This window comes from Hyla sarda, chromosome 6, assembly GCF_029499605.1.
Source record: "Hyla sarda isolate aHylSar1 chromosome 6, aHylSar1.hap1, whole genome shotgun sequence".
Classification (NCBI taxonomy): Eukaryota; Metazoa; Chordata; class Amphibia; order Anura; family Hylidae; genus Hyla; species Hyla sarda.
This window is the reverse complement of record NC_079194.1, coordinates 154845532-154872515: the sequence shown is the minus strand read 5'-3', so window position 1 is coordinate 154872515 and position 26984 is coordinate 154845532. Positions and strand designations below refer to the sequence as shown.

General features: G+C 44.3%; 1 protein-coding gene across 4 annotated transcripts in view; it reads left to right on the top strand.

The window, feature by feature from the left end:
- Positions 1 to 26984, top strand: part of LOC130276361 (FH1/FH2 domain-containing protein 1-like) — a 148147-nt gene that overhangs the window by 46093 nt on the left and 75070 nt on the right. For all 4 annotated transcript variants that reach the window (XM_056525613.1, XM_056525616.1, XM_056525614.1 and 1 more), the window contains exon 2: positions 4218 to 4324. In XM_056525613.1, the coding sequence (XP_056381588.1) occupies positions 4218 to 4324 (107 nt within the window). The remainder of the gene's footprint in view (positions 1 to 4217; positions 4325 to 26984) is intronic.

The window sequence follows — 26984 nt, the reverse complement described above, 5'->3', positions numbered from 1 at the left end:
CGGGACCCCGGCGATCTGACATCTTATCCCCTATCCTTTGGATAGGGGCGGAGTACCCCTTTAAAGGGGTACTCCACCCCTAGACATCTTATCCCCTATGCAAAGGATAGGGGATAAGATGTCTGATCCCGGGTGTCCCGCCGCTGGGGACCCCCGCATTATTGCATGTGGCACCCACCTGTTTCTTGTCCGGAAGCGCTGGAGGGTCTGGGTCGCGACCACGGGAACGGAAGTCTGTGATGTCACGACTCCGTCCCCGTGTGACGTCACGCCCCGTCCCCTCAATGCAAGTCTATGGGAGGGGGCGTGACGGCCGTCACCCATAGACTTGCATTGAGGGGACTGGGCGTGACGTCACTCGGGGGCGGAGTCGTGACATCACGGGCTTCCGTTCCCGTGGTCGCGACCCAGACCCACCAGCACTTCCGGACAAGAAACACGTGGGTGCAATATTGCGGGGGTCCACAGCGGCGGGACGCCCGCGATCAGACATCTTATATCCTATCCTTTGGATAGGGGATAAGATGTCTAGGGGTGGAGTACCCCTTTAAGGACTCAGCAAATTTTCGTTTTTGCATTTTCACTTTTTCCTCCTTCCTTTCTAAAAATCACAACCTTATAAATTTTACACCTACAGACCCATATAAGGACTTGTTTTTTGCGTCACCAATTGTACTTTGCAATGACATCACTTATTTTAGAGTACAACCTGCGGCGAAACCAGAAAAAAATTATTTCTGGGGTGAAATTTCAAAACAAACGTAATTTTGTAACTTTTGGGGCTCCCATTTCTACGCAGTGCAATATTTGGTAAAAATTACACCTTATCTTTATTCTGTAGGTCTATACGGTTAAAAGGATACAAGGTTTTGATGGGACTGTTTGATCGCTTTTTATAAATATTTTTTTGGTATATGAAGTGACCAAAAATGCACAATTTTGGACTTTGGTATTTTTTTTTTTTTATGTGTACGCCATCGACTGTTTGGTTTAGCTAACCTAATATTTTAATAGTTTGGACATTTACGCATGCGGCGGTACCACATATGAGGATTTTTAAAACATGCAATCTTCTGATCGCATACACTGATCAGTGTTTTGCCATTGCAAAGCACTGAGCAGTGTAACTGGCGCTCTGCTGCTCCTGCCTGATGCGCAGGCATGGAGCAGTAGATCGCCGATTGGACAACGGAGAGGCAGGAGAGGACCCTCCCGTCGTCCGGTAAGCTGATCGGGACATCACAATTTTGTCGCCATAGTCCAGATCAGTTCCGCTGAGCTGCCGGGATTCTTTTACTTTCATTTTAGACGCCGCGATCAACTTTGATTGCGGCGTGTAAAGGGTTAATGCTGGGCATCGGCCCGATCAGCCGTGCCCGGCATTAGCCGTGGGTCCTGGCTGCCCTTAGCAACCGAAACACACCGGGTGTAACCCGTTCTCTGCTGGTGAGAACGGTTTAAGCCCGATAAACGGGGCTAGGGCATACAGTTACGCCCTGAGTCCTTAAGGATTGGGGAGGCAGGGCGTATGCATGCGCCCTGCGTCCCCAAGAGGTTAAAGAAAGAAACAGCCTCATGCTGCATTTTGCATCTCTTGTATACACTCAGTCAAGGCAGCCATTTTGCCAACTGACTCATTATTAGGGTACGTTCACACTTACAGGATCTGCTGCATATTTTCTGCTGCTGATTTTGCTACCCATTGAAGTTAGTGGGTAGCAAAATCATCTGCACAAAATATGCAGCAGATCCATTACATGTAAACGTACCCTGAGGGTATGTTCTCACGTGCATATTTTTGCTGCAGATTTGCTGCTGCAGATTTTGCTGCCCATTGAAGTCAATTGGCCGAAAAATCTGCTGAAGCAGATCTACAGCAGAAAATACGCACATGTGAATGCACCCCAATAAGGGATTTTTTTTACAACTTATTACAATATACCATCAATATCTGATCAGTCAGATCTGATTAACAAAAGGAGACAGAAATAAGGTGTAGGTATGTAGTACATAAAAAAAAAAAAACTACTGTGATACCCCCAAATAAATAATAACAACACCTATAGTATAATGTGCACTCCCAACAATACTACACTGGAGTCACTTATAATCCAGGAGTGGCGTCATCCCGGCTCCTGCATTATACTCCCCATTGTGGATGTGTGGGTATTACATGCTGTCATACAATTTTCTTTGCTTTATATTTGCAATTGTTAGCACACCGCACTTTACTTGTTTGCACGTATATACACTTATACTACCTTCTATGCCATTTTACTGCATCTTTTACTATACTATACTTTTGCTTTTAACATTATTTAAGTGACTCCAGTGTAGTATTGCTGGGTTTTGTTGTTTTTTTCAGTCAGATCTGAGTGCAGGATCCAGAGAATGAATGGGCTGGTAAGAGTCATGTGCCCTTTATTGTTTACACAGCACCACACATGAGTGTGGCTCTGCCTGGTATTGCGGCTCAGTCTCATTCTATAGGAGGGGACAGCGGATGAACCCTCTCAATCAGACCTCTTATCCCCTATCCTATGTATAGGGGACAAGATGTCTTGCAACAGAGTATCCCTTTAGGGGGAGAAACACCACTGCAGTATTTAAAGGGGTTATCCAGGAAAAAACTTTTTTATATATATATATATATATATATATATATATATATATATCAACTGGCTCCAGAAAGTTAAACAAATTTGTAAATTACTTCTATTAAAAAATCTTAATCCTTTCAGTACTTATGAGCTTCTGAAGTCGAGTTGTTCTTTTCTGTCTAAGTGCTCTCTGATGACACGTGTCTCGGGAACCGCCCAATTTAGAAGAAAATCCTCATAGCAAACCTCTTCTAAACTGGGCAGTTCCCGAGACACGTGTCATCAGAGAGCACTTTTTTTTCAGATTTTTTTTTTTTTGCTTTTATCTGTCTTAGATACCAGGTTGGTTATAAAGACACTGATATTCCTTGGTGCCACCAACTTCCCTTTAGCTCAGTGGCAGCCATCTTGTAAGCCAGTATGTCTGTACTTTTGGGTTTTTGTCTTCTGCCTGTAGGGTGACTCCTTTTGGAATGGTCGCTGTTTTTTTAATTTATTTTTTTTTAGATGTTTTGCTCGTATTTGTGTACCGTGTCGGGCCGATTACGTAATGGAACAAAATTTCTCATAAACATAATTTCACTGACATGTGTACTGCGCCAGCAATGCTTCAGGATCTGGCAGGACGGACGGTGAAAGGGACTGTGGAAATGTTGTTGCAGGGCTTGTTCTATCAGTTTGCCTGCCAGGGCATTTTTTTTCTTTCTATTTTTTTTTATGACAATGACAAATTGACATTTTACCCCAACATGCTCGCTCCTGTCACTGATTCACAGCTCTGCTCATTACAGGGGCCTTATAGTCCAAATTTATTTTCATACTTGCGCTGGGTCATATTTCCCTTTTTATGCTCTTTCTTGCCCCCTACATATATCAGGGACCAGACTATGGCTTAATTTCATAATGTAGAGATGGGGAGATTCAATCTGACCTGTACTGTGACATTTTTTTCTTTTGGGGTTCTGGCCATTTAAAGGGACATACATTGAAAAATAGTCGAATTATAAGCCACGTTATATAAATGGTTCCCACAGGAGCCTAATTTTTCCCCATTGATCGTTTGAATTAAGCAGTTTTTTTTTCCAAACAGTGTGCCTCCAGCTGTTGTAAAACTACAGCTCCCAGCATGCCTGGACAGCCGAAGGCTGTCCAGGCATGCTGGGAGCTGTAGTTTTGCAACAGCTGGAGGCACACTGTTTGGAAAACACTAGAATAAAGGGACAAAATGTGATCCTGTTGTGCGCTGAAGACTGCTAGTGCCCCTTGCCGTTCTGTTATCAGTTATCGCTGGGATGGTAACCATGGCAGAGGTTTCTTACCATGTTTGACCACAGAACAACAATATAAGATGACCGGTTAAAATCGCTCACGGTGCAGAATAATGACCTCCGGGTCTGTAATAGCTGACTGGTTAGAACGAGCGTATTCCCTATGAATAATGTCCTACACCTCGTGATCGTATGCATGGCGCTTATTACCAAGTTAATGAGAAGGGGACGGGACCTGTGCTTAGAGCAGGAGATATAGACCTTCCATGGCAAGGTGACTCTATCTGTACAGGCTGGTGGTGCTCGACACTGGGTGCAGGTTTAACCTCTTGTCTCCTTTCTCTCCCAGCTGGAAGATTGCACCCTACAATTATCCACCAACGGGAACTATCTGGACATAGAGCTCTCCCTGGCCGAGCAGCGGGACTATCTGGAAGCCTTCTTTGAAGACATAAGGTACCAGCAACATTTTCCGTCTTCAGTATTGAACTTGCTGTGACTTAGAGCCCTGTTCACACCAGGTTGATCCCATATGATGTACAGTGATCCCTCAACTTACAATGGCCTACACATACAATAGTTTCAACATACAATGGTCTTTTCTGGACCATTGTAACTTGAAACCAGACTCAACATACAATGCTATGGAATCTGTGAAACGTGTCAATGGCTGGAAGAACCGACCAATCAGAATGGATATTTCACTGGTAAAACCCCTGTATTACTGAAGCGCATGCACTGACTGGTGTCTGGTTTTGCCCCCTACAGTACAGGGAGGTATTACATGTTCTGTACTCCTTACCTGTGCCAGGGTTAGCTGCTCCTTTGGACACCAGGTGAGGGCAGCTCCATTTTCGTTTTTTTAGGACATTGTGTGTTCTGTACAGACCCTGAAGAAGCTTCTTTCCTCTACATAGACCAGTGTTTCCCAAAGAGGGTGCCTCCAGCTGTTGCAAAACTACAACTCCCAGCATGCCAGGACAGCCTTCGGCTGTCCTGGCATGCTGGGAGTTGTAGTTTTGCAACATCTGGAGGCACCCTGGTTGGGAAACACTGACATAGACAGTGATTTACAGCTCCCAGCAGATCTTTCTTACTTTTATATGTAAGGATTTGCTTTATCTATATTAGTTATCTACTTATTTTTCTTTGATCCTCACTTTTTCCTATTTTTGGATGACATTTTGGTGGCTTCAGAACCAATTACCAGGTTCCCATAGAGTTATGGTCTCAACATACAATGGTTTCAACATGCATTGGTCATCATGGAACCAATTAATATTGTAACTTGAGTGACCACTGTATATGGACACTAACAGGCGTCCAAATATATTTTGCCTGTTGTTTAGTATTTTCACATGCATATGGGATTGTTTCACAGCTCATACATGGGCTACATGATGAGCAATTCCCATTTTGTGAAATTGGTGCAACTTTTTCCTTTACTTTTTTTAAGTAACACGTTTCTCATTGAAATTAATGCCAGAGCAGTTTGTTATGCTGCCAATTTACATCCATCTAAAATAGCAGTTAGAATTAGATCATCGGCTTCATCATCCCCCCCCCCTCCCCCAATATACATTAGCACCTTGATCCAGCTAGCTGGGATGTACATCTTGATATTGGGCCCCCACTGAGCATCTAAATGTAGGAGACACATTACTTATTTACTGCTGCGGCTGCTTCAGTTTTTTTTGTTTTTGAACAGTGGCACATGGGCTAGCTGTTTGTGCCTGGGCTTTGCTGTACAAGAAAAATGAGCTGGATGATGCCTTCCTTCTTTGGGCTGGTGGGGTTCCCGGGGGGTGTAAAGCAGTGTTAGGCCCCTTTCACACTACCGTTATGAAGCTGTAGTGCTTGCGCCGTCTTTTTTTCTCCTGTTGAAAAACAGCAGCACCCGACTGACCCCATTGACTATAATGGGGTCCATCGGGACCCATTGCGCCCCGTTAATATGACGGTTGTCAAACTCAAGGAAAAAAAAAAAAAGTTGCGTTTGACGGCCATTCTTGACGGGACACAACAGTAGTGTGAATGTAGCCTGGGACGGACTGACTTCCCTCTTTATTTTTATAATGCCAGTGTGAGGTACAGGAGCGGGCGCAGATTTCCTCCCCTGAGGAAGTTGCCCTGAGCAACAGAACGCGTGGGGTCTGGTGGATTGGTCTATATTCTATATTCTCTTATTCTGATGCATGCATTTGCCATTGAGACACAGGTTTCTTTTTTTACCATTTTGGATGCACTTTATACTCACTCTACTAGTATCTACCTAGATGTTATCCCAGTTATTTATTTCATGGTCTATTTTGAATATGTAGGTAGTCAGGTGATACTTCAGCATTGTTATTGTGCAATATCTGTTTCATATCGGTGTCATTTTACCCTGTTTCATGGCTACTTGATCCATTCACTGCATTACACATATCCGCGCTCCAGGAGCGAGAGCGTCTGGCCCCCTCCAGTGTTTGTCATGGTGTCCCTTTTACAGGGCATCTTTTAGTGTTATTTTTATCATGTTTTTTTGTATGTGACGGCTACTCAATAAACTTCATCTTTTTGCATTATTTATGATTTATTATATTATTTCTTTGTGGGTGTGCATTAGAGATGAGCGAACTTACAGTAAATTCGATTCGTCACGAACTTCTCGGCTCGGCAGTTGATGACTTATCCTGCATAAATTAGTTCAGCTTTCAGGTGCTCCGGTGGGCTGGAAAAGGTGGATACATTCCTAGGAGAATCTTTCCTAAGACTGTATCCACCTTTTCCAGCCCACCGGAGCACCTGAAAGCTGAACTAATTTACGCAGGAAAAGTCATCAACTGCCGAGCCGAGAAGTTTGTGACGAATCGAATTTACTGTAAGTTCGCTCATCTCTAGTGTGCAAATAAGTTACAGTTGTGGCCCGTTTTCTCTGCTTTGTATATTTGTGTTTTGCCCACAGTGTGCACCTCAGCTTTGGTATGCATTTAGCGGAGGCCCCCCCCCCCCCCCCCCCCCCCCACTATTATAGCTGCACCTCACACAGTGGGCAAAACACAGCACTCGGTGTATGGAGCAGGCTCCCGACTCGAGTTCGCTCCATACCCGGCTGCCCCCGGCTGATTTCAGTAGCTGGGGCCGCCGCTAATAGCTCGGCATGTGGCGATTTTGATAAATCGCCCCCATAGTACATGAGGCTCAATGTGTAGAAACTTATGTGAATAACCTTTTTTTTAATGATATATTTTTTTGATTACAATTCCTCACTTTTTTTTTTAAAGGCGTATTCCGATGTTGGGTAAACAAAATAAATAAATAAATAAATAAATATTACAGAAGCCTATAGCTTTGCTTACTTGTCTGCCCCAGTTCTGAAACAGCCAAAAAATCTAAGACCTGGTTGTGCAATTCCATTGCTTTCCCTAAACTTTTCATTATAGTTTTCCCACATACTCTCACACCAATCCTGCCAGTTGCCCGGCCAGAGCTGCTGTAGAACATCTTATTTTACAGCAGACTAACACATAATCCCAGTGAGGTTGCAGCACCTGCTTTTTATTCATTCATCCTGTCTGCTTCTCTGCCTAAGGTGTTGTTTGTCACAAGGCAGCATGATATTAATGCAGCTCATTCTTCCCTCATTGTCCCAATAAAGAAATACATGTATCACTTATGGGGTGGGGATTGAGCTTAGAGACAAGGGGGGAGATTTATCAAAACCTGTGCAAAAGAAAAGTTGCCCAGTTACCCATAGCAACCAATCAGCTCGCTTCTTTCATTTTTAACAAGGTCTCTGCAAAATGAAAGAAGCAATCTGATTGGTTGCTATGGGCAACTAGGGAACTTTTCTTTTGCACAGGTTTTGATAAATCTCCCCCAAGATCCAGCCACACTTCCTGAGAGAGCAGAGGATGATGTGTTGTCTTGGAAGAGAGGAACGAGCTGGTGAGCTGGAGACAACACTATATTGAAACTGAAAAAACTACATAACTTCCTGTCAAGGGTGAATCACACAAAAGTATGCCTAAACCTGTAGAAATTGTGATAAACTAGATTAAAAAGTTATATATCTTGGGGTGATTCTCTTATCAAAAAACTATTTTCTGATACGATAATACACATTTAAAGAGGACTTTTGGCCAACCCCCAAAAGTTTAGATTTTACTGTCATTAAATAGCTTAGGATTCCCTGGTCACTTTTTTTATTTTTTTTATTTATTTATTTTTTTACAGTTTTTAATATGCCCTTCCATTCCTGAGATATGTGGATTTATAGTTTTTCAGACAATTGAGGAAATCGGTCAAATGGGCGTGAACTTAATTTTAATATTAAGAGTTAATATCTGGTAATGGAAGGAATTGTACAGTCAGGTGTTGTAAATGTTTTACAGCGAGAAGTGGACAGCGAGACTGTATAATCCCGCCCATGATCTGATATTCATTCCCATTATTAAAATATAAGTTCACACCCATCTGACTGACTTCCTAAATTGTCAGGAAAAAATATAAACTATCATATTTCTAGGCCTGAACTGTGTATCAAGAAAGAATAAAATTGTATGTGATCAGGGTACCCTAAATTATTTATTGATAATGCTATCTAATTTTTTGGGGGGTTTGGACACAGATCATCTTTAAGATTTCAGTTTGTGCTGCTTCCACAGGCTGAAAAGCCATTCAGAAGCGGTAACTACTTTCGCAGCAGAGGGTTTGTCACAGTTGTATATATAGTCTATACAATCTCCTGTAAGCTACAGTAAATAGTACTCTAGACCAGTGATCTCCAACCTGCGGACCGCCAGATGTTGCAAAACTACAACTCCTAGCATGCCCGGACAGCCGTTTGGCATGCTGGGAGTTGTAGTTTTGCAACATCTGGAGGTCCGCAGGTTGGAGACCACTGCTCTAGACTGTTCCTTTTTTTTTTTTTTTTTTTTTTGTAAGTTCACATCTCATCTTCTGCCTCAGGTCAGGCTACACATTGGCAAACTGTCAAGAAGGTGGATGCATACCATTAAAGGGGTACTCCAGTGAAAACCTTTTTTCTTTTAAATCAACTGGTGGCAGAAAGTTAAACATATTTGTAAATTACTTCTATTAAAAAATCTTAATCCTTCCTGTACTTATTAGCTGCTGAATACTACAGAGGAAATTATTTTCTTTATGGAATGCTCTCTGATGACATCATGACCACAGTTCTCTCTGCTGACGTTATTATAATAATAATAACGCTTTATTTATTGTTGTCCTTAGTGGGATTTGAACCCAAGTCCCCAGCACTGCAAGGCAGCAGGGCTAACCACTGAGCCACAATGCTGCCCTTAGCATACATCTGCTATGCATCTGCTATGCATCTGCTATGCATGGTTGCTAAAATGGACAGAGATGTCAGCAGAGAGCACTGTGCTCGTGATGTCATCAGTGTTCCAAAAAGAAAGGAATTTCCTCTGTAGCATTCAGCAGCTAATAAGTACTGGAAGGATTAAGATTTTTTAATAGAAGTAATTTACAAATATGTTTAACTTTCTGGCACCAGTTGATTGGAAGCCCACTTTATAATCTGGCCACTTTAGGCTAATTCAGAAAACAACATTACACTGGATTTAGTCATTGCTTTTTAAGTAATGTGCCCAGAAGTTTTTGAAAAGGAGCATGTGCCTATAAATATGACCATCAAAGGTGAAATGTGTTTTGCATGCCCCTGGGTTTTCCACCCTCCTGGCAGATCTTTACATCAGCAATCCCCAGGAATGTGTCAGAGAGACCTGTTTTGTTGGTAGGGGAATGGAAGCAGTGAGTGGTTGCCTGGCATTTTTGGCTCAGCGTTTATGTAAGCGCCATCCTTTCAGTGTGCATATTGTTGTTTTGTTGCTGTGGCTTTTAGTCTTCTGAGCTTACGATAGTTATTCCCACTTACCGCCATTGTACACGTTGACATATGGGGTGGATTCCCTTGAGATTTGAGCATTTTGTAGGTGGTGTGCAGGCAAGGGCAGCAGCTGTCACACTCTTCTCCTCTTCAGGTGCCAGAATACTTCTAGTAAATGTTTTATCTTGTCATTTAAAGGACAACTGTGCACAACACATTCCTCTTCTAAGGCTGAACTGTGTCCTCCTTCGTCCTCGGCTAAAAGCCTAGAGAGAGTTCACAGAAACGTGCAGTGTATGGATATTATGATCAGTTTTGCAAACCTGGATCCACTTCCTGCTATTAGCAAACGGATACCCTGTTTTGCCATTTGCAGAGTTTTGAGTTGTAAAACATTACACAGGAGGTTAGAGAATGCCAAGGACTCTAACCCTGTGCCATTCTTGATCCCAAAGGAGGCCATTCACAGTAGATAGAAGTAGGTAGATAATTGAATGAATGATCATATGATGAACGAATGTTTCGCAGACAGCTATATGATTAAATAGGTTAATGTAAGGGAAGGAATGGGCTATGGGTTTTGTTCCATGGGGTATCCCCTTAATTGTCTAAAGATCATTCATTAGATATATAGAGCAGTTTACCCTCTTTGGTTGTCACTTAAATGCATGAAGTGAGGAAATTACATCATCCAGCCATCCACTATGTCTCTGTCCAAAGCCCTCTCTGAAAGCAGTCCCCACCTTCCGGAGAGACACAGACCATGGGGGATATTTATCAAAGTTGTCTATGTCCCGCATCAATATAGAGCAAACTACAGAGTGTTTGGCTGGTCTATTGTGCGCCTAATTTATCAAAAGGCGCAAGGCTCTTGATAAATTCTGTGCACAGACTTAGAGATCTATGCTTTAGTCTATATTTAAACCTGCTCCAACATGGTCTGACATTTCGGCATACTTTCAGCCGATGAGACTTGTCGCTGAAAAGTCGCTTTTGATAAATTCAGCACCAATGCATTTTCCAATGCATTTCAGTCTAAAATAGACTAGCATGCATCATGTTCTAAAAATCCTCTAGAGCAAAAAAGTCGCACATATTTAGACTGCGACTTACTGTGCGACAAATTTAGACAGGAAAAACCAATCTAAATCCTTTGATAAATATCCCCCCATATGTTTTCTGCCCTGTACTGATGAGTCACTCTCTCTTTAGTGCTGAGAACTGGGAGGTTTTGTGTGCAGCCTGAGCCAATCAGACACTGAATCTCTCTCTGCTGCTCAGAGCAGGAGGGTGGGGCTGTTCTCATTGAGTGAGCGGGCTGGCAGAGCACAGCTGCAATGAATGTTGGGGATGTAGGCAAGGGGAGAGAAGGATGGCAAAGAATATCAAGCATCCAGAGAAGACAACAGAGGCCACAGGCAGTGTGGTGGCTTGGAGCTTTTTTTTTTTAAATATATATATATATATATATATATATATACACTTCCCTGGAGTACCCCTTTAAGTAGATTCCCCCAGTTTGTCGGTAGGTAATTTTTCCTCTGCTCCCATTGAGTAGATTCCCTCAATATGTAGGTATACCTCGCATTAAGAGCCCTCAGTAGGGGGAAATTCCCCCATTTAGTCCCCTAAAAAAATAAACATCCTACTCACCTTTACTCTGCATCCTCCTCTGCTCCCTCCCCATCACCCAGTGCAGTGTAGGCTATTACTTTAGGACACATCCACAGTGAAATTACATCATCACACGCGACCCAGTGTTTCAGCTTGCACCGTTATACAGTGTTCATACGTACGCAGATTTGATGCACACGATTTTCTGCTGCAGATTTCAGTGTAAACTAAATGACTGAGCACAGCTTCTAATCGGCAGTTACAAATCTGTGCAGGATCCTGTATGTGTGAACCGTACTGGACCGTACTGGAATCCCTGCTTCTGTACGTACATTTTCTAGCGTGCAATTCTATTGGTGTAGCCTGGCATGGAATGTACATTCAAGACTCTGGATTCCTACTTTGTACGTTTCGCCACTCACTCATTCTTACACCCCTAAGTATTTTGCGCCTAGGGGCTCTCCACGGCAAATTTTCGGCAGTGGAATCTCCATTGCAGAAAATCCTTAGCAGACTGAGGGTCGATAGGGCCTTGAAGTCGATAGGGTCTGCAGCGAATTTTCAACAGCGGAAATCTGCTGCGCACAGCCCACCCCCACCCCCTCTTTCAAACTTGCAGCAAAAAACATGCTTCAAGCTTGAAAGTAAATCCCTAAGAGTGCGTCGGTTCGCGCATGCATATTTTCTTCTGCAGATTGGCTGTAGCAGATTTTGCTACCCATCAATGGGCAGCAAATCTAAAACAGATATGCAGCCAAAATATGCACGTGTGAACATATCCTAAATATGATCTTTCAGGTTCTGGGTGACTTTCCCTTTAAGGACTTTTTTTGTGATAAACTGAAACTTGCCAAGCTCTACAGACTGCGACAAGCACCCAGGAAGTGATACACTGTAACCTACTCGTACACTCAAGGGTCCTTACGGGGAGGGTTCCTGTTTAATGCCTAATCGTATTTGTTCAGCTTATGCTGTGTACTCTCCATGAGTTACCCAACCATTGAAAGACTTACAGCAGTGTCCAATCCTTCCTTGTCTATTAGTACAGGAGAAAGGTTCTGCAGTGAACAGAGCTGCAGAAGAGGAGAGCTGACACACAGTTTGTGGTTTGGACTGATAGAAAATGCAGGATGGAAATGGTGCCTGGGTGGGGGTGTAATTGTTGAGTATAGAGGAAGTAGGGGCTGTTTTCGAGTCCCTGGGAGGTGCGGAGCTTGGTTCAATGCTGGTGTTCCCCTTGAAGTTGCACATCTGTATATCATTCCCTCAGCCACAGATATTCATTAACATATCCTCACAAGCCACAGTCCTGGCTGTGTCATACATGGGGGGCTAATGGAGCTCTGGCATAAGCACTAGGGAACATGTCTGCTAGGCCCAGTACTACAGGGATTTCACAATGCTGTCTGCACACTGCAGAATGGTATCTACTGATTCACTTTGAACCTCCTAGATCAGTGTTTACCAACCAGGGTGCCTCCAGCTGTTGCAAAACTACAACTCCCAGCATGCCCGGACAGCCTTTGGCTGTCCGGGCATGCTGGGAGTTGTAGTTTTGCATCAGCTGGAGGCACCCTGGTTGGGAAACACTGTCCTAGATCTTGAATGTTAGAACTGCATAGTCAGATTTCGCAGTATTGAAGAAGCAGAATGGGTCTGAATTGTTGCAGAACTTGAATTATAAGGCTATGTTCAGACTACGGAATTTCCGCCTGCAGTTCCTCTTTGAAATTGCAGGCGGAAATTCCGCTTGCTAAAATGTATAGTGTAGTGAATGGGTTTCCGTTCACAAATTCCCACTTCGGAATTTGTGAAGCGGAATTTGTGAACGGAAAATCCGCTTGGAAATTTCCGCCTGAAGAAAGGGGTTGCTCTTTCTTCAGGCGGAAATCCGCGCGGAACTCATTGCAGTCTATTGGAGACTGCACTGTCCGTGCGGTCCTAGCGCCGACTGATTCAGTCAGCGCTGGCCGCACTCGGAATCTCCGGGCAGAAAATTTCCGCCCGGAGATTCCGTAGTCTGAACCTAGCCTAAGCAGCATGCTATATAACATCTAGATAGGGCTTTACTGGTGTTCATCCTGAGGCGCCTGGTTCATGACTTGACCATGACACCTTTTTATGTGGACTGCGCAGAAGGGGAGAGGGAGCAGACCAGAATAAAAAGTTTTATTATATCATAGAGTGAACCCCTTTCAGATATGAGGTTGTCGGCTATAGATAAAACATATGTAACAATAAGAGAGGGGGTTTCCCGCCATTTGCTACTATCATTGCTCCCATTCAGCAAATGTGTTGCAGTGCAGTATATTTTCATTGCAATTGCCCTAACCATATAAATGGATTGAAGGGATCCCCCCATTTAGCCCTCATTTGGTGCCTGTAAACTAAAAAGCAGTTGCCTAAAATAGACAACTCTTTTATATAAAAAGGAGCACTTTGTTTTATCTTGACATGTGACTTGTCATGAAATGTGCCATAAAATGAGCTTATCTGACAGGAATTGTAGCCTGTGAAGGAGGGTGACATGTGGGAAGAACAGTTTGTGTTGATGAGAGCTCAGTCTGTGCCCCGGGAGGACGTGGAGTAGTAGAGGCCGATCATTGCTGGCAGCATGACACAGGGGAGGGGGTAAGTACTGCTCTTCTTAGATCATCCACCTAGACATCACAGGACCTTAGTGTAAACTCTGGAATAGGGCAATTGAATAGAACGTTCTAGAAAGATGACACTGACTTATCTTGTGTACAGGCACATATGATAAATTGGTTGGATGAAAACTTTCTTTCCAGAGCCTGAAATTTCATATAGACCTAAAAGTTTTCACAGCGGAGGATGTTTTCTGGTTGTCTCCAGTCCAGACAATTCCATCTGCTAAATACATCAGCAGCACAATCCTACCATGACAGTCTGCTAAAATCTAATAGTTTAGAGTTTGGGCTGTGTTCACACCACCATCAGAGGCTCCATTGGGATTTCCATTTTATTAGACAGGAGAAATGGCATACCATGCAGAACTATACTTCCCATCCAAACAACAGACACCACAGTGGAACCTGACGAGACCCTATTAGAAGTGAGGTCCGCCGGATGGGGTTGGTTCAGCATTGCCATTGGTGACGACAGTGTAAACAGCCCTACCTCTCTGTTTACACTGAGGATTGTGTAGACGGCATACAATTGGAATGAACTAAAAGTTTAAGTATAAAAGAATTGTCTGAACAGTTTCCATTTATCGACTCCAAACTTTAATAAAAAAAATTGTGAGAAACTGAAACACTTTATTTTTTAAGTTACTAAAAATCCAAGTGATCACTCCCCTGATCTGACGAGAGCAGGGCATTCAGGGTATTGTCGCTATAGGCTTAAAACTAGTGAAGTGGCATCTGTGTTATGAATCTGAAGCTTTTTTTCCCTAGGACTATATAGGACACTGGTGCGAGCTCTGTCCTTGTCTGTCACTGTAAGATGCATTGACACATTGCTGTACATTACGGCACATCTGCTCCAGGCTCTCACTTATTCTGAGTGCTGTCATTGCTTGACGTGTGTGTGTGTGTGTGTGTGTGTGCGTGTGTGTGTGTATATATATATATATATATATATATATATATATATATATATATATAGCAACTGCGACTTGTAGGAATGATGTCCAGTAACAGGGTGAGATCACCAGGGGAGTAACTGGCCCATGCTGGTTTATGCTTTTTATTCTTTTCACTTTGCCAGCTCTGTGTGTTAACCCATTGGTATCACAACCACCAAACATATCTAATATAGGAGTTGTCCACAGTCTGTGAAGTGTTCTTCCTATCCATATTTACTGTGTTTATTGTGGTTTTTCTTATATAAAGGAGCACCATGCAAGATGAGATGGCTATAACTACTCTGTATAGAGGTAAAACATTAACAACTGAATGGATTGTACTCTGTGGGCAATGCCATGTTCACCTAGTATATTTGGTCAACACCCCCCCCCCCCCACTCTGCTATAATCAGAGAAAGGGGTACATGTTGGACAATGAGACAAAAGATAAGACTTTACCACTGTAAACTCAGTTTTATGGGGACATTGGTGGCTCTTGTGGGAATTGCTATTTGTGTTTGCTCCTAATCAGGGGTCAAGTCCTGGAAAAAAAAGTGTGGGAACTCACCCAAGATTTCAAATACAAACACCCCCACCACCCCTCGCGACGTCACGTTCCGCCATCACGCCCCCTCCCATAGACTTGCATTAAGGGGACGGGCCGTGACATCACAAGGAACGAAGCCATGAAGTCATGATACTCCGGCCCCTGTATCGCCAGTCATTACGCACAGAGTGATGACAGTGAGGTGCCACTGCCGAGATTTGGATAGAGGATAAAATGTCTAGGGGAGGAGTACCCCTTTAAGTACCAGGGCACCAAGATGTATATTTACAGCCGATGTGGGAAACCTTTTTAAAACCTGTGCAGAGGATAAGTTGACCAGTTGCCCATAGCAACCAATCAGATCGCTTCTTTATTTTTTTAAAGGCCTCTGAAAATTAAAGAAGCGATCTGATTGGTTGCTATGGGCAACTGCTCCACTTTTCCTTTGCACAGGTCTTTATATATCTCCCCCAATGTTCTTAAGGGGTTATCATTCTGATAATACAACAAAAACCTCCTTATATCCCTATCATCATGATAACACACTGTAAGAAACCTCCTCATGTAATCTTCTTAGAACTGGGGTGACACACTGTAACAAACCTCCTCCTCATGTAATCTCCTTACTACTGGGGTGACACACTGTAACAAACCTCCTCCTCATGTAATCTCCTTACTACTGGGGTGACACACTGTAACAAACCTCCTCCTCATGTAATCACCTTACTACTAGGGTGACACACTGTAACAAACCTCCTCATGTAATCTTCTTAGAACTGGGGTAACACACTGTAACAAACCTCCTCCTCGTGTAATCTCCTTACTACTGGGGTGACACACTGTAAAGAACCTCCTCCTCATGTAATTACCTTACTACTGGGGTGACACACTGCAACAAACCTCCTCCTTATGTAATTACCTTACTAATGGGGTGACACACTGCAACAAACCTCCTCCTCATGTTATCACCTTACTACTGGGGTGACACACTGTAACAAACCTTCTCCTCATGTGATCACCTTACTACTGGGGTGACACACTGCAACAAACCTCCTCCTCATGTAATGACCTTACTACTGGGGTAACACACTGTAACAAACCTCCTCCTTGCCTAATCTCCTTACTACTGGGGTGACACACTGCAACAAACCTCCTCCTCATGTTATCTCCTTACTACTGAGGTGACACACTGTAACAAGCCTCCTCCTCATGTAATTACCTTACTACTGGGGTGACACACTGTAACAAACCTACTCCTCATGCAATCTCCTTACTGTTGGGGTGACACACTGTAACAAACCTCCTCCTCATGTAATTACCTTACTACTGGGGTGACACACTGTAACAAACCTCCTCCTCATGAAATCACCTTACTACTGGGGTGTCACACCGCAACGAACCTCCTCCTCATGTAATTACCTTACTACTAGGGTGACACACTTATGCAAACCTCATCCTCATGTAATTAGCTACTACTGGGGTGACACACTGTAACAAATCTCCTTCAATGTAATTACCTTACTGGAGTGACATGTCTCCTCCAGCTCAGCCCGCCTCCTCCACAGCATCACACAGGTCCTTCAGCCATGATCTCTCCTTTTCCTCCACAGCTAAGCTCCGCCCCCAACATGTGATGGTGACATCGTCACAGGTCCTACTTCTCCAGCATCTAGCAGTCCGGGCCAGGGGAGGAGACGGAGGGAGGGTAAGAACAGAGGTCGGTCCTGCAGGACTAATGTAACAGGGACGGTGTTCCTCCTGTGGAAAAAGCAAAGGAACGCCGTTCCTGTGCGTTCCTGCAGGACTCGAGCCCTGCTCCTAATCTGAACATTGTCTTGAACTGTCTTGATTTGTCTTGCAAAAAATAGTTGGGGCGCTTTTAGGACCAGGGTGAATCTTTGACGTCTACGTTTCCTCAGCACTGTATATGCCCTGTCCGATCAGACTATCCTTTAGGAAGCCACGTGTGTGGAGATGTTTGGAAGAATACCTGTTAGCTGAACGAGTGTTTGGCCAACATTTGTTTAAAGTGTATGGCCACCTTAAGATATTAGGTGGGTGTCTTTAGCTTTTGTTCTAAATCATTGCAGGATACATGCAAAGTGACTTAACCTTTTATGGTGATTCCTGAACAACTGTAAAATGGTGAACATGTTTTTTTGCATCTGTATGAGTCTTAGACCCGTATGCAGGCTGGTATCGGACAGTGCTACTTGTTGATTGCTGTGTGATACAGTTGTTGGTAGGCAGGCAGAAATGTTTCCTTCCATTGGTAGATGATCTGTGTTTCCATCCCCAAAAAACGCTCAAAATAGGAGGAGACTATACTATGTATCTGGCAATCGTAACACCCCTAAGAAACCTCTCAGGGATTCCACGTTGTACCAGGTGGTGTATCTAAAAGGTCTTACAATCTCCATGACCCCCTGGGAGTCCTAGTGAGTAACCATAAAGGACTTCCATTACTGGAAGAAACGTTTAGTATCAGAATCGGAGTGCCGCTCAGCGTCTAAGCAGTCCACTGCAAGAAAAGACTTCAGTTGGGTTATCAGCATAGGCAAATCTAGCCATCTAGCGAACAGACACCGCAATGCAACTAACAGGACTACATGGATAAACCAGGATATCTCTCCTCCCTCTCCCCTCCTCCCTCTGGTGTTCGTAATTGGTGGAATACCAATGATTGTGGTGTAAACGGAACACGTACCTTCCAATGATCCCATATATTGTATAAGGTGCCAGTAATCGGCTGTGTGAGAGCATTCCCAGACTCCATAATACATGTTTGTGAGTGGGGTTTGGCACTTAGGGCAGTGAGTGATTCTATCCGGGAAAAATGGGGAGGGCAAAATATTAAAACCATATAAGGCTGCATGGGCCACCTTGAAATAAGTCTCCCGCCATCTCTCATTAATAACATTTTTCTGAACCGCATCCCATCCTCATAGGATTACGTCATTAATGTCAGTATCTCCCATCCACCGCTCCCACATATGGAACACACGGTGGTTTTTTTATAAAGCGTTTATGGAGGGCTGCATACAGATTGGAAATTTAATGTTTCTGAGGGTCATACCTATGATGTCATCTAAAATGTGGGTAAGGGCTTCCTTCGATAGATCCCTCAATCTAGATGAGCAGAAGGCGTGGACCTGGTTAGCATATAAGGTATGAGACCGGGGAATGTCTAACATGCTGAGCATTTCTCTTGGGGAGAACCATCTACGGTCAACACTATGAATCAGTCGCCCCACCGTTCGAACCCCTTTAGAGAGCCAAAGTTGAAACCACGGGGAAGATCTACCCTGCGAGAATTCCGGGTGGTCATGCAATGGCATCCATTTAGATAGGAGAAACGGGAAGCCAAAAACTCTCCACACTTCCTTCCATGTTACTATTGTATCGCGCAGTAGCATTGAGCCTTTGACCTCCAACGGGAGTAAGAAGTGTGGAGTAATGCTGGCAAAGACCAGGGGGCAGCAAGCGCCTCTTCCACCACTAGATTGGAGAAGTAATTGGAGGTATGTAGCCAATCAAGTGCTTGACGGAACAAGCAAGCCAGATTATAGCCCCTAATGTTCGGGAAATTAATCCACCCCACGCCTTACAAAGCATGAGCTTCTGCAGAGCTATACACAGGCGCTTGCCCTGCCACAGGAAGCATTGAAAGGCCGAGTTGAGTCGTCTAACATCAACATGCTTAAGTAGGAGTGGGAGCATTTGCAAAGGATATAGCAAATATGGCATCTACCCAGAAAAGATAGAGGTAAATTCTCCCATTGCTTTAATTCAGCCAATATAGGCTGGAAAAGCAGCAGATAGTTGAGCGAGTAAAGCGTATCAGGAGTCTTGCCAATGCGAATGCCCAGGTATGTGATAAGAGAGGAAGCCACATTCTGAAGCCATCCGGGAGCACGCGTACTCAAAGGCAGTAGCATACTCTAGGCGGCATTAAGCCTGTAAAATTACCCACATAAGACAAAAGGTGAGAATTTTGGGGATAGCCTCTGTGGGGTTACTGAGGTAGAGAAGTAAGTCATCAGCAAACATAGACAATTTGATCTCCTGAGTGCCCACAACAATACCCCTGTAGATATCAGAGGAGATCAAAAAGCGGGCCAAAGGTTCAATCGCTAGATCGAACAACAAGGGTGACAAGGGACTCCCCTGATGTGTACCTTTCGCTAACATAAAGGGGGAGGACAAGATGCCTGGAGTATGTACTCTAGCCGTAAGGCCTTCATAAAGGCTACATATAAAGGAGCTAAAACAACCCGCAATCCCAAACTTGGACAGGACCAGTCCCAACAAACATTGTCAAAGGCTTTCTCAGCATCCAAGGTGAGCAGTACAGGTTGGGTTTCTGCTTGCGACTGGCCCCGAAAGGAGAGGAGACAGTAAAGGGGGCCATCAATGTACTGAAAACAGAGGTAAAAGTGGACTAAGCATTCCAAGAAACGCACCAGAAGGTGAACAGAAAAACAGAGAAAGGCAACCAGAAGGTGAACAATAACGGGAAAACAGAAACTCCCGGACAGACCAATCCCCAGAATAGAATGATGGCCATAAATTGGGTAAGGGACTTCCTAACAGGACAGACCCAATAGTGCAAAGGCACAGGATAACTGAACATGAAAGAGGGGCAGATGAGGTAGAGCGACGTATGACTACCGGCGTATAAGAGCAGCTAATGTCAACACAGATATAAAAGATAACATCAAAAGGCAATAACTATTTAAGGCACTGCAGAACATTGTCCCCAAGAATTGAGAAAAACAACCCTATGGACCTATATCAACTGAGGCCATCTTAGAGTGGCATAACCCCCTTGGTGCAGACAGAGGGAGGGGCAGATACAAAAATAATACTCAGTCTGGAGAGGAAGATCAGCTGCTTCTGCTCCTACAATGCCTCTCCACCGACTTGCAGCGCTTTCTGGATTCGCCCTGGGATCTAGTGCGGCTGGTTCTGCGTCGAGAGGGTTAAAGAGATGATTCACTCTGGTCTCTGGGAGATGGTGAATGGTGAGAAAGGGAGCGAGCGAGGCAGGTGGGCTCCCTCAAGAGATTCTGTGAAGTGGCCCCTGCACGGTCAGAGTTGAATAAGTGGAAAAGGAGCCATCTGATCGGAACACCTTCAAAACGGCAGGATACTGGAGTTGGAAACGCCTCTTCACCGTGAATAGTTCAGTGGAGATTTTACTGTAAGCCCTCCGGCACTTGGCAACTTCAGCAGATAAGTCCTCAAAAAGCATTATCTTGTTATTGCGGAAAGTAAGCGGAGAGGAACGTTTTCTGTAAGCCCTCAGGAGCTCCATTTTGTCGTTATTGTCCAGCAGTTTGAATATGATTTGCCCGCGGTGGGAATCTTACACCTGCCGAGACTATGAGGTTTTTGACCGGGGCTATGTTACTCAAGGACCGGGCTGTCCTACGGTTTTCCAGGTCTTCCTGTGGCTCTGCCATCAGGGGTGATCAGCGGCTGGCTGTCAGGGATTTCCATAGCAACTGGGTGTGACTGTGAGTCTGCGGCAGGCGCTTTTGGAGGACCTGATCTGTGTGTGGCGTTGACGTAGAGGGTGTGCTGCCGCTGAAGAACCACCCCACGCTGAGAGCATTTACTGAGGTAGCGGTCCATGAGGGTCAAATCAAGAGGGGAAAAAGGCAGTCACTGATAGCAATAGGGTGGAATGAAAGAGCCCCTGCACCTCACAGCAGCCGTGGAGTGACTATGTAGCCTTAGAGAAACTTCACCGCTGCAGCGATGGTGACAGAAGTAGGGGTGTCACGTGGCCCTGTCCTGTACAGTAGATGTTCTGCTCCCTGTGAAGCGTGGCCGGAGCAGAGCAAGGCAGAACGACAGCCCTTTATAGTGCTGGGGCTTCTCTATGGGCTGACTTCCCCTGTGTGTGGTCCCACTGAGTACCTGGAGGTGGGTGAGCCCCTCCGCTGTGCCAATGGTGACACCGGCAGGTAGGCAGGGAACCGCATGTCTCCAGTGCTCCCCAGAGGCTCCGGAACCTCTGGCAGTATGAGTAAAACCTTTCTAAAGTAGTTTTCACTTGGTTCCTACCAACTGCAAATAGTTTATAGACACTACGGTTATAATATTCCATGGCTGGTCAGTATCTAGTGCTGAGGAGGAGGACGACAGCCAAATCCTCACTACTTTAATGGGTTTGAAATAAACTTTAGCAAAACTCTTATCTCAATATTTGTTTAGCCTTGTGCCCCGGAAGAAATACTTCTCGTGAGAGTGCCAGTGCTTTGGGCTTTAGGAATGCAGTATTTCAGTACTGGACCTGGAGTGGATATTCTCCTGTACTGTCCCTCATTTTTAGACAATGGGGCTTTAGAACTTATATGTTACAGTGTGTGAATATTGTGACTTATTTTGGTGTCAATAATACAGTGTGTTCCAGCGTTCATCTAATGCAGAGCATCTATTTATGTGGATTGTGCTACAGTTGTGGAAGATGGAGGGTGGTGGCTGTTCCATTGCTTCATCCTATAAGTATCCTCTCCCGATACTGAGTGACACTAAATTGTGACCAAATTGTGTGGACTAGGGATCGACCGATATCAATTTTTTTAGGGCCGATACCGATTATCTGTCACCTTTCAGGCCGATAACTTATACCGGGATATCGGTTCAAGTTATCGGCTATTTCAAACACCCCCCCCCCCCCCGGCAGGGCAGAAGCCGTTGCAGATCAATGATTTAAAGCGGGCAGTGCCAGAGACCGCCGCCACCGCCCGCTTCTCTCCCCCGGCCTGTCCTGGGGTCCTGAGTCTAACCACCACAGTTGCCCCATCACCTCAACCCCCCAATCCTCTGCCCACATACCGCCGCCCCCCCCCCATCCTCTGCCCACATACTGCTGCCACCCCATCGCCTCCCCCATCCCCGGTGTTATAATTACCTGTTCATGGGGGTCCGCGATACTTCTGGCTCCTTGGGCGTCCTGCGCTGTCACTGTGCGCACTGGCGGTAACGTCGCGTTGGGGATGTCACTCGTCATTACGCAGCGCAGCACGCAGCAACAGCGCAGAAGCCAGAAGGATCGTAGACACCGGGAACAGGTAATTATAACACCGGGGATGGGGGGAGGCGTTGGAAGGGGTGGCGGTGGTATGTGGGCAGAGGACGGGGGAAGGCGATGGGGCGCGACGGCATGTGGGCAGAGGATGGGGGGAGGCAATGGGGTAGCGTTATGTGGGCAGAGGATGGGGGGAGGCAATGGGGCAGCGGCGGCGACGGTAGTCTCTGGCCGGGGGCGGGGCATTCTCGGCATATCGGCAAGGTAATTGCTGATACCGATAATGTCCAAAATCGTCATTATCGGCCGATAATATCGGCCAAACCGATAATCGGTCGATCCCTAGTGTGGACTACAGAGATTTTGGGGTTGTTCTTGGTAGGCTTTGGTTCGTACCCATCATCAAAAGTGGTCACAGGAGGGAAAACCTTAAAACTAGCAAGAGCGTCTTGACCCAAGGATGTGTGTGGAGGAGAAAAGGTGAACACGTCTGATCTGACAGAAGAGCTTTTGTAGGACAAATTGCTTAAAAATCAGTATGGGCTATGATAGAAAAGTATCAAGACACACAGCGCATCACAGTTTGCTGAATAGTCAGACTGGTCAGACTGCCCTTGCTGACTCCTGTCTACCACATAAGCATCAAAACTGGACCATGATATGGTATCGCAACGCACTATGTGAAGAAGGCAAGCTGAGGTGGCAATGAGTTGATCTTGGCAATGTTCTGCTGAGAAATATTGGGTCCTGCCATTTATGTGGTTGTTACTTTGACATGCCTACCCCTTTTTATAGCAAAGCTATTCTTAAAGGGGTAGTTCCACGTGTTACTTATTATCCACCAATGTGAAGGATTGGGTATTTATTATTCTTTATGACTGTGCACAGTTGCCCTTCCATTGTTATAATACCCTTTGGTACAGAATTTTACCTCATATGTTCTACTCCTGGAGAACCCTAAGAAGAGATTAGCCCTGTCACATTCTCCCAAATTGCAGGTTGTATGCCTTACCAGAGCTGACTAAATATTAATCATATAGAGCGCTGGACGGGGGCCTTTGGGGGATTTAATTGCAGGGTGCCAGCTGCTGAGCGCTCCGTATTTTGTATTGTAGTTGACCAGGAGCCAGTTCATCCCGTTACACAACGGCATTCTGCTCAGATTACCTGTCCTAGCCGTGTCCTCTCCATCTCTGTATCATAATGAATACTCTATCTCAGCGAACATAGTGTTCTTTATTTGCAATATCTGAATTTTTGTCTTCCAACACAACGTACATTACTTCCATATGAAGAAAACTCAGGAAATCCCTTGTGGCCTGCAAAAAGGATGGACGGGTTCATGTTACTAAATATTTTGGCATGCAGCAGCTCTTAATTTTAGCTTTATGAGTAATGGCTTGAAGGCCTGCGTGCATCTGAAATGGAGGGGGAAGTGTTTAGAGTTTCCATTTGTATACAGTGTGGGGTAGTCTGTGTTCTGTCACCATATACCAGCTGATGGGACATGCTGGGAGCTCTTTCTGAAAGCTGGGCCCAATCCTGCTTGTTTTTTGTAGAAGTGTCACTTGGCTGTAAAGTTTTCTATTATAACATAAATACACACACTTGTACTACATATGTTCAGTTTTTTTCAGATTTTGCGGATGTTATGGTATGTATGGCCTACGGTGTCAAAACGACTTCAGTGTTAAAAGAGGAAGGATCATCTGTCATTTAAGTGAAAGTTTATGGGCCATTTACTTCCAGACTGTATGGGGAAGGGGATGACAGGTGAAAAATGTATCTTTTTCACAGCCACATGAAGGAACAATTTAATTAAAATCTCTGCTTTCTGTAAGAAAGCCCGCGGAGTGCTAATGGCCTTTTTGAATCTCCGTTTTACACCGGAAGCGGTGCCTGTTTTAAATGGGTACTCCGTCCCTAAACATCTCTGTTCAGCACCCGCTGTTCATTTAGAATGCCAGGTGCGGGGGTCGTGACGTCATGGCCATGCCCCTCGTGATGTCACACCCCTTCAATGCAAGTCAATAGGCTGCCGCCATGCCCTTTCCCATAGACTTTCATTAAGGGGGCGTGACGTCACGACCCCGGCGCCCGCTTCAGCCATTCGGAACAAAATGTTCCGAATGCTGGGGCAGCGGAGTACCCCTTTAAATCCAGGGACTGGGAGCCTGCCCTGATTATGTGCTGTTCACTAACCTTATTCACTGACAGCCACCAGAGGTCTTGGAACAGGTAAGGAATTAGGCACATAGTATTTTAAAAATAAATTTTTATAAAATCACTGGGCAGTTCCTAGTTTCATACAGTCATGGCCGTAAATGTTGGCACTCCTGACATTTTTTCAAGAAAATGAAGTATTTGTCACAGAAAAGGATTGCAGTAACACGTTTTGCTATACACATGTTTATTCCCTTTGTGTGTATTGGAACTAAACCAAAAAAGGGAGGAAATAAAGCAAATTGGATATAATGTCATACCAAACTCCAAAAATGGTCTGGTCAAAATTATTGGCACCCATAACTTAATATTTGGTTGCACACCCTTTGGAAAAACTTATTGAAATCAGTTGCTTCCTATAACCATCAATAAGCTTCTTACACCTCTCAGCCAGAATGTTGGACCACTCTTCCTTTGCAAACTGCTCCAGGTCTCTCTTATTGGAAGGGCGCCTTTTCCCAACAGCAATTTTAAGATTTCTCCACAGGTGTTCAATGGGATTTAGATCTGGACTCATTGCTGGCCACTTCAGCGCTTTGTTGCCATTCATTTCTGGGTGCTTTTTTACGTATGTTTGGGTCATTGTCCTGCACGCAGCTTTCTGACGCGGGGCTGTACAGTGTGACACAAAATCTGTTGGTAATCATCAGATTTCATGCTTTGCTTTGCACACATTCAAGGCACCCAGTGCCAGAGGCAGCAAAACAACCCCAAAACATCATTGAACCTCCACTATATCTCACTGTAGGCCTCATTCCATTTTCGGTAAACAGTATAATGATGTGCTTTACCAAAAAGCTCTATCTTCGTCTCATCTGTCCACAAGACGGTTTCCCAGAAGGATTTCGGCTTACTCTAGTTCATTTTGGCAAAATGTAGTCTTGCTTTTTTTATGTCTCTGTGTCAGCAGTGGGGACCTCCTGGGTCTCCTGCCATAGCGTTTTATGTCATTTAAATGTAGACGGATACTTCCCGCTGACACTGATGCTCCCTGAGACTGCAGGACAGCTTGAATATCTTTGGAACTTGTTTGGGGCTGCTTATCCACCATCCGGACTATCCTGTATTGACACCTTTCAGCAATTATTCTCTTCCATCCACGCCCAGGGAGATTAGCTACAATGCCATGGGTTGCAAACTTCTTGATAATGTTGCGCACTGTGGAAAAAGGCAAATACTTGCCCCAGGTGAGTTTAAAGGAGCATCACATGCTTGAAACAATCTTATTTTTCCACAATTTTGAAAGTGTGCCAATAATTTTGTCCATGGAGGATGAGAAGACAGGCTTCGGTGGAATGCCGGCTTTCAAATGGCGCAGGACATAGTCGAACCAACAGGTGGGTAAAGTGCTAGAGTCGTTTATTCTCCCAACATGCAACGCGTTTCACTGCTAGAGCAGCTTCATCATGCATAACAAGGAACATATGGATAGTGAATTTATACTGGTGTTAAGGAGATACGTAAGAACAAAGGGAGGGGATGGGGAAATGGATGAATGGGAAAGAAGGAAGGAAAGGAGTAAGGAGATACGTAAGAACAAAGGGAGGGGATAGGGAAATGAATGAATAGGAAAGAAGGGAGTATCCTTATCACCAGGTAAATTACAACATACAGGTACATATATCGAAAAACATATATATTTCAGTATAAGATAAAAAATAATAATAAAATCTACATTAGAATATGTATCTGAAAATAAAATAAGATCATGGTGAATGAGAAAAATGGGCCGATGCTTAGCGGATATTCTCTATGGTCACATTCAGACCATACGGATTTAAAGTAGAAAGTGTAAATATCCAATATGATTCGCGATTAATTAACTGCTGAAAACGATTAGGTCTGGTAGAAGGAATGGATTCTAAGATGATAAAACGCAAAGATGAGATGTCACTTTTATGGTCTAGAGTAAAGTGACGTGATACACTATGAAGTGTGAATTTGTTCTTAATATTAGATCGATGTTTTGACATGCGGCAACGTACTGTTTGAGTTGTGCGTCCGATATATTGGATATTACAGCTACAAGATAGCATGTATATGGCAAATTGGTTAATAATAATAAATAAAATAATTTTGTCCAGACCATTTTTGGAGTTTGGTGTGACATTATGTCCAATTTGCTTTTTTTTCTCCTTTTTTTGGTTTAGTTCCAATACACAAAAAGGGAATAAACATGTGTATAGCAAAACATGTGTTACTGCAATCCTTTTCTGTGAGAAATACTTCATTTTCTAGAAAAATTTCAGG